General features: G+C 31.1%; 1 protein-coding gene and 1 pseudogene across 1 annotated transcript; both read left to right on the top strand.

Annotated features, from left to right (window-relative positions):
* The first annotated feature begins 256 nt into the window (after nt 1-256).
* On the top strand, nt 257-5,083 carry LOC128187988 (multiple epidermal growth factor-like domains protein 10; annotated as a pseudogene).
* Nucleotides 5,084-5,367: 284 nt separating this feature from the next.
* Nucleotides 5,368-8,520, top strand: LOC128187986 (uncharacterized). Its single transcript, XM_052858734.1, has 6 exons — nt 5,368-5,881; nt 6,326-6,377; nt 6,472-6,628; nt 7,535-7,709; nt 7,883-7,914; nt 8,075-8,520. The coding sequence occupies exons 1-6, from the start codon at nt 5,736-5,738 to the stop codon at nt 8,518-8,520; spliced, it is 1,008 nt and encodes a 335-aa protein (XP_052714694.1). The 5' UTR covers nt 5,368-5,735.
* Nucleotides 8,521-8,990: the final 470 nt, after the last annotated feature.

The raw sequence follows: 8,990 nt of genomic DNA, 5'->3' as shown, positions 1-8,990 counted from the left end.
AAAATCTAATGAATATTTTTCCCAGGATATAAACATTCTATATCAGTGGGAACAATGTAGTCTAAATTGACTAAAAAAAAGGATTAAAAAGCAATCATTCCTCAATCAATTTAATTTGTAGTGGTTTTTTTTCAATTTGCGAAAAACCATTTACTGGCCCAATTCTCACTAGGAGACCAGGATGTTAAAAAAAAACATTTACAAAATTATTCAAATTCGATAGTTTTATCTACATTTGTGGGCATCAATGTTGGTGGATTTAGTGAAAATAACAGCAAAACATTACGTTAATGGACATTGCACTTCAGTGACATCAAAATCCACAGAAATTGGTGTTCACCAAGAATTGAGGAAACCACATTTTCATTTTAACATAGGCTAATAAGACTATTACCATGTTAAAGGATATTTTATATATCACATATTACGAACGTTTGTCATTCTGTATAGCGAAAAGAAATTTTTTTCTAGTAACGTCAAATTTGTCTCATGGGATAAAAACAAAGATGGTGAATGTGTGTTTTCTTTCTTTATAAATTTATCATAATTTAAAGTTCATACTCATCCTGTACTACAGTTTAGCAGCTCTCATACAAACGTTTTTAAAAGCAACAGCACCAATCCTGTAAGATTACGGATGGTATAGATGGTTTCTGCTATGTCCCGTTTATTTTGCAATTCTAAAAAATACAATATGTATGTGCATGATTTATTATCCATTGCAATTATTGTCTGCTATTTTTAACACTGTCACATATGAAGAAGGAAATTCCGGAATAAATTACGCCGGCAATTCGCAGAAATCAGCTGTTATTAATCAGTCGATATGAAGTGAATTTTACTGTTAGGAATTTAAAGATTTCAAGTTTACCTCAAGATATGGGTTCACCTTGATTGACTTTTATTGTGACTAGAATATGAGTGTTCGCGTTAGCATACTGGCTGTTCTTTCACTATATGTATATAAAATCAATGAAGGATGTCACGTACACGATTGGTAAGTACCTCATATTGTTTTCGTATTTACTGCATCTTAGACTGATGTGCCGATGAAAGCAATGAATACTATAACACATCATATAAATTCGTGCTTCATATTATTATTTCTAATGAATCTAAAAAGTATCGCTTGGTACTTCCTACTAGTTCTGGAATTTTATTGAAACAAATCATTTTTATTTGCAATATCAATCCCCTTAATCTGCTTAAATAAGTAATTCAAAAGATTGTATAAAACTTTCAAACGAATCGTTCGTTCAACGTTAAAAGTCTTTATCAAAAATCTTGCTTGTGGTTTTGGAGTTTTTCCCCAACGTAAAACAATATTTTAAATGGACTGTTATTGATTTAGTATGCAACAACGAAAACATATTGGGAATCAAAATAGTTCATACAATATCATAAAATGAACTATTACACACCCAGTAAATGTGAAGTCATAAAATATATGGACTGAATTGATTTATCATTGTTTCTTTAAAACACACTGAAAGATAGCATCCGCATTAATTAAATCTTACATTATTGTTCGCTAGACCCCACTCATGTCAAGCCAACTTTAGAATAGGACCCCAAAGATGTGAACGTAAGATAGTTAACTTTACAAATCGATTTTTTTGGTATACAATCATTTAGGTATCGATCTATAAATATATATTTATTTGACATTTCAGCATGTCGGGTCGGGTCGGGTAGTTATGGCTGTAACTGTTCAGAACCGTGTCCCTATGGTACATACGGTCAGGGATGTTACCATGTTTGTGATTGTTCTGATGAACAATTCTGTGATCCTGTAGTAGGTTGTACAAACAATACAACTACAGATATAACGACAGGTAAATAAAGTAAACATAATTATTGCGTCATCCAGGCAATAAAAAATAAATAAAAATAGTTGTTGTTTTTCGACTTTGTTAAGGAGTTGAATATTGTAACTTCCAGTTCTAAACATGCCTAGAACGCGTTAAATATGAAAATTACTATTAGAACGTAAACTGCTTACTTTAAAAGTTTTAAAACAACCAAGTTATCATGTTCAAGTATAATAAAATCACTCGAGATCTATCATTGATGCAATTCAGATAAAGAAGGCTTCTTGTTAAATGTGAAGTTAATCTAAATTTTTCTACTCACTTGTATGAATTCTTACACTGTTCATCAAATTCATAACTGAGCTATTTGAGAGTTTATGCCTTACCTTAAGGATATAACACAGAGTAAGGTGACGAATGGGTCAACATTTTTTTTTCATCTTTAGCTAAAAATCCCACATAAAAAAACTTTTCTTTTTTAAATGAAAAAAATATTTTAAATAAAATCTTACATAATTAACTTATTAAGTTTTATCTTAAAAACATAAAAAGAAGTATAATTTACTTTATCTTGGTCTAAAGCGATTGCTAGAGTTTATAAATTGTGACAAATTATCTCATATACAGTAGATTGCAGTGAATTTAATTTACCAGACAAAAGATTTTAACCCACGTTGAATTTTACGAGGCAATTGTAGACTCTATCATGCTATAAGTTTTTCAGTTTGCCTGCTAGATGCCAAATATTAAATAATAATAATACATTTTTATGTTCCAAAATTGTTAGCCTTGCATATCCACCTTTTTGTGATGTCCATCATTTGACGACAAGGCATCGGGTCAATAAAAAGCTTTCTATCTTCTTGCTTGTAGTTTTTTTGTATTCCAAGGTTGCATAGTTTCATGATGTTTTAACTAAATATAACTTTTGATGTAATTTTTTTCAAAGTTTCATAGTTTCGGCATTTAATTAAAATCTGATTCTATCACATACCATAAAAGGTGCTCATTATCTGTTGCTTTGAAATCTAGTTATATCTACCTCTTGCCAAATTTGAATCCAACATGAGTCTTCTTAGAGTATTTATTCTATAATTAATGTGTTTTGACTGACACGGGTATTGTAAACAAATTTATCTATTTTATGTTATCATAATGCGAAACATTATTAGAAGAAATAAAAATGCTTAAATATTAAGCATTTGTTGATCAAAACTGTTACACGTTCTTAAGAAGGGTTACTGAACAGAGTTCAATCCTACAAATGATAAGCATGTCTACACTGGATTTCTTTAGTGTCAGTTTACAAACATTGCTAAATATGACATTTTTCTATCTAAATAGGCAGAACGGGGCCATTCTTTGGTAAAACTATGACTTAATTGATCAAATTTTTTTTATCCTTCTTGAGGTTTCAGCTAATAGTGCTGTATCATTCGTATACAACAACAATGTTAATCAGGTGAATTTCCCTTGATATATAATTCGGGTTGTCATTTGAAAGCAAGTTTTATAGGAAAGGTTTAAGAGCGATTATAGCACTAGTTTAGCACTAATAGTATTGTGGTTTGTGTGCATATGAAGCGGAACGTCTAAAAATGCTGAAAGTATTGATAACTTAGATATTTAATCAATAATTAAGCGGATATTACCATCAATTCGGTGTGTCTTCTAGCATTTCGGGGTTGTTTGTAGTCTATTCTCTATGGCATAACCATGATTATATGATACATGTAAGTTGTTTTAAGTAAAAGCTTGAGTATACACAGCTTGTGTATAATATCAATATTCAAACATTGGAGCATTTACAATCAATCGTAATATAACAAATAGAGAAGCTTTTAGATTCGACTTATTAACGTAATAACTTTTTGATTGATATCGATATCAATATTCTATTAGTTTACATTCGTTTACAATGACTTCATCATTTCTTCAGCAACAGTTTTGACACAATCGTCTAGAGTTACTCTTTCTTCTTCCTCAAATACTGCCAAACAACACAATCCACACACGGAGTCCGGGGTTACTCACCTACAGAGCCTCACCACGTCTCTTATTGTGTCCATTATGACCGTCATCGTCTTCAGCACGATATGTGCCTGTATTCTCATCAGGTATATTTTATACGTTATAGTTATATAGCGTTTGTATACAGTTACAGCTGTTGTAAATATCATGCTGTTCTTTATAAACGATTTATCATGGTTTTAGAATATATTCGTTATTTTTATTAACCAAATCTGAATTCTTCTATTGAATTAATTAAAATGTGTATTTTCCTAACATTCTAGAGTAAGCAAACGGTTTTACAAGCGTGAATATCGTAAGTATAAGCAATGATATTGAAACCATACCAGTAATATAACTGCAGAATGTTGCATTCTCAAAGAGTAGAAATTTAGTGTGTAAAATATGTCTGCACTAAATTGAATGTTTTTGTTAATTATTTTATAAAGATTATAAATTTTATTTCTAATAACTGCGTACATCTTTTTTAAAAAGATAAAAAAGAGTAAAACTTAGAATAAAAAAAACTGCTGTAAACCAACTTTTATTCGCAACAATTTTATTTTTATGATCTAATAGTGCTAATTACCTATTCGAGGTGACTTGTTTCGCGACCAAGACTGTGCTTTGATATAAAACAATCAATGTTAATTCCTTGGTTCACGCAATTCTCGCGAAAGTTTCTCGCAAGCAAATAATAGTTGGTTTATAGTGGTAACTGTATTATAATTATACTTTATTGCTATTTAATTGGTGTGCATTTATTCTTTTTGTATGCTTGTGTTTTTAGAAACAAAAATGTTACATCCATATTTATTATTTTGAAGGAAAACTACAAAATCTTTGGCAATCCATGCAACGAGTCGACAGCTGGGGATTCAAACATATACTCTGTGTACGATTACACTGGCTCCTTTGTCGCTCCGAGCAGCATGCTCCCACCGATACTTGATAACAACATGTACGACCAGTCGGACCAGTCCAACACAGTCAGCTACAATATTCTCTCCCTCAGGAATTTCCCATTGACAATAAATGAGTATGACGAGGACTGTAATTCAATCATGCTACCACCTCGTTCTAAGTTTAGTGGTTGTGAAAATGAAAGAAGAGAGTTTGACTTCGATATAGAGCCAGAGTGCCTATTGAATCTGTTCTAAGAGGAGGAAGGCGATAAAGCACATTGTCGCTCGTCTAATCCGGATATTATGCAATCCGAACTCGATGGAGAAAAAGTATCGTATCATAGTACGAGACTTTAGTTAAAATGGTTATTGTATGTACGTGTCCTTTGCTTTTTTTGTTTGTTTGTTTGTGGTTTTTTTTTCGGGGGGGGGGGATTGGACGTTTTTATTCTGCTGAAATATTATATAACATTGACAGATTAAAAGTGAAATACATGTACATAGCTTAAAGTTTATTAGGTTAAACAAAATTGTCGGGAAAACAGGAAGATTTGCATTATCAAATTGATATCTGAATTTCAAATTTTGAATTAAAGAAGTGTAAACTAACTTCATTATTCATGTTACAATATCGTTATACGTAAAACCTCAAGTAATCAACTTTTTTTATTTATAGTTTGCTTTGGGATTGGTGCAATCGGTTCGAGTCGCTGCACCACTTACGAGAACTTTCCTACAATCTTAGCGCATTGATAGACATGTATATCATGTCACTTATGTCTTATTAAAGCACCCAAACAATACACATGTTGGAACTTACAGTACTGTATGCTTACTGCGCAACCTTAAAAATATGCATGGTTTTTAAATGCATAACCGCTTGAATATTCTCTAAACCGTGAACTACATTTTATCAGTGAATTGAACAAATTAATTGCAATATATATAGAGAAAATTTTCCTGTTGAAATCCTAAATGTATAGCTTGGCCAAACAAGAGGAAGTGACAAATGAGATGCAAATATGAAATAAGGAGTATTGATAGTTCGAATACAAGTCATTATACCATTCCAACAGCGATGGCATATTGTATTGTTACTGCACTTCTTATGGTAGTTGTACGCTATAGTGATGGAGGAAGCCATGTTAATGACTGGTAGGTGTTTGTTTAGACGTATTTGACTTTTTATCTGTATTTATATGTATTATGTCTATTCCAGAATTCGAACGTATTTTGCATGGTGTATGTAAGCAGCTTTTATATTGACCTAACCACGAAAATAGAAAATCAACGCGCATTAAACATATTCATGTCATGCAAATTCCATTAAATTTAAAATAATCTGAAATATGATCTTATCATTTTACATTCAATATTCAAAAAAGATCAATGTTGCTTCTCAAGTTATTTAGGTTAAAATTTAAATATAAAGTATATATCACATCATTGTTATGACTATCAATTGTTTTATATGATATACATGTATTTTTCTGAACAAGGTTGTATAAAAGAGGGAACCTTGTTTTTTAATTCAACATGTAAATATGACACCGTGTTAACTACGACATGTTATCATAGCATATATTATTTTCTTAACAGGCCGCACTCATGTCAAGCCAACTTTAGAATAGGACCTCAAAGATGTGAACGTATGCTTTTTTAAAAGATTGGTTATTTAAAAATAAGCCACAACAAATGTACCTACTATCAATATCATTCTGTACATATTCACGTGTCATTTCAACTGTGAGTCTGGTAGTTACGGCTGTAACTGTTCAGAACCGTGTCCCTATGGTACATACGGTCAGGGATGTTACCATTTTTGTGATTGTTCTGATGAACAATTTTGTGATCCTGTAGTAGGTTGTACTAACAACAGTGGGACTACAGATATAACAACCGGTAATAAAACATTTAGCATATTGCTACTGTGCACTAAAATTGCTTATGGGTGAAGTATGGTGTACCTCGAAGTCAGATTAAGCTTAAAAATTAAGAAATTCTATAACCTATTACATGTAACCTATATTTTAATATATTTTAAATTACATGTATTGTGAAACCTCGTTTAAAAGACAAGAGTATAATTTGATTCCATGTATAAGTCAGATTAAAAGCAAAACTTTAAATCGAACACTTAATGTTTTTGCACCATATTTGGAACAGGATTGAAGTTTGCACAGAAATTTTCTATTCAGACTTGAAATAACTAAGCTTGTAAACCATACTATAGCGTCACATAACGTACCGACAATTCCTTTTTGTGCAATGATTACTGGTTTGGAGGGCAGTGTAATTTGTCAATTACTATTTTAGTTGTGAACATTAAAAATATTGAGTAAATATGAAAATATCTGTTCACGCTGGTTTTTACGTTGGTTTTTAGTCAAACCCATTTTAAAGTAAAAGTACTTTTTTTTTTATAATTACAACCATTCTGGGGCACATGGCTTCATTATTTTGTTTTAACATTTAATATGGCTTTATATTTTAGGTACATGTAAAAATTTCAAAAAGCTATAAAGATTATGCCATAAACTCCAAAACACATTATTGGTCCCTAGAGTTTTTGTAAAAAAATCTTTTTGAATCGATCATATTCTAAATTTGTATTGAAAACAGAAAACTAATAATACATGTCGCTTAGAATTGAAAGAGTAGTGAAAATTTAAAATTGTATCTTATCGCTTGCTATATACATGTGGTTAAATGAAAATATTAATATTTTGATAAATTTACAAAATAAATTTGAATGTTACTTTTGATAGAATACAATTAATTGTGAAACAGTCTTGTATTCTACTGTAGGTAAAGTTGAATCTACGCCATATATTGGAAGTAATACAAGAGATGTGAAAAGCACTCCTTCGTTGAAGAGTGATGAAGACCAACTGGCAATTTTGACTATTGTCGGAATAACCACTGGCACGCTACTGTCGATAGGTGTTATTTCCAATGTACTTTGCTTCTGTTTCTTATGCAGGTAACTTAAAAACAAAATATACATGAGTAGCCGTTGTACAAGTAATGTTATTTATGAAAATTTAACAAAGTTGTGCTCTCAAAAGCCAAAATAACTGCTGAAAATAATTTTACGTTGATCGATGCTGACTATACAATACGAAAAATGCACTATTTTGTTTTTTGTTTCTGCAGACGAAAATCAGACTCGTTTTCTCTTAAAAAAGGTATATATTTTAAATATTTTTTAAAAACAAATTAACTCTATTGAGTATATTAATAAATGAATATGAAAACAATGCAAAAAAATTGTTTAATTCAAATTAAACAAAATGTTTTTACTATACATATAAAAACATATTTGTGAATATATGAATGACACCACAGATGTAAAATCAACTGAGGGGGTACTTGAAATAGGAACCAACGAAGAGGACATCGATGTTCATTCGTACCTCACTATCAGTGATAGATCAGTCAGAATGTATGCAGCTGTCCATTACGACGAGGCAGAGGACAAAAAAAGTAGTCCTTCGTTATCACTACACAGTGAAAAAGAGGACTTAAGCATCGAAAGTAAAACAAGTCCTTCCTTATCCTTTCACACCAAGAAAGAAGAGGATGCAAGCATTAAAAGTGATACCAGTAAGATATCACGGGGATATTTGACTCCTGTTGTGACAACAGTCGAGGAAACCAAATCGGATAGTCAACGATCTAGTGATTATGAAGATTTTCAAGAAGTCACAAAGTGTTCAGAAAATTTCGAATCTTCAGCCAGCCTGAGTTTCAAATTGGATACACTGGTCAAAATTGACAGTGCTCGACTTTGATGAAGGATAAGTCAACGGAATCGCTAAAATAATACTTAAAGATAAAAGTTTTTCCTTCCCTCTATTCATATGAATACCTAGGTTATGATCTTTTTGTTAAAGACGTTAACTAGAATTTATTTTTCTACTAGAAAAGGCAACTTTAATCCTAATTTGAAATTTTATGTGCCTTAAATAGAGTGTAATGCATATATGAAATTAAAAATCATTATAATATTGAAAGTTTCACTACTCTTGATTACTATGTGCAAAAAACAAATTTTACGCCCTAATCGGTGATTTGTATAGGGATATATATACATTCGAGGGTTGTCCAAAAAGTTCGTGGACACATGTAATTTTATTCAAAATAGCAGCACCATTATCAGGAAAGTATTATAATATTGTACTATAGAGTATGATAATGTGTATGTATAAAAATCAGATCAATGTAGATTTTTGTACTGGGGTTATCAATATACATTGTGTAT

This window comes from Crassostrea angulata, chromosome 6 (genome assembly GCF_025612915.1).
Source record: "Crassostrea angulata isolate pt1a10 chromosome 6, ASM2561291v2, whole genome shotgun sequence".
NCBI classification, from domain to species: domain Eukaryota; kingdom Metazoa; phylum Mollusca; class Bivalvia; order Ostreida; family Ostreidae; genus Magallana; species Magallana angulata.
This window is presented reverse-complemented; position numbering and strand designations above follow the sequence as displayed.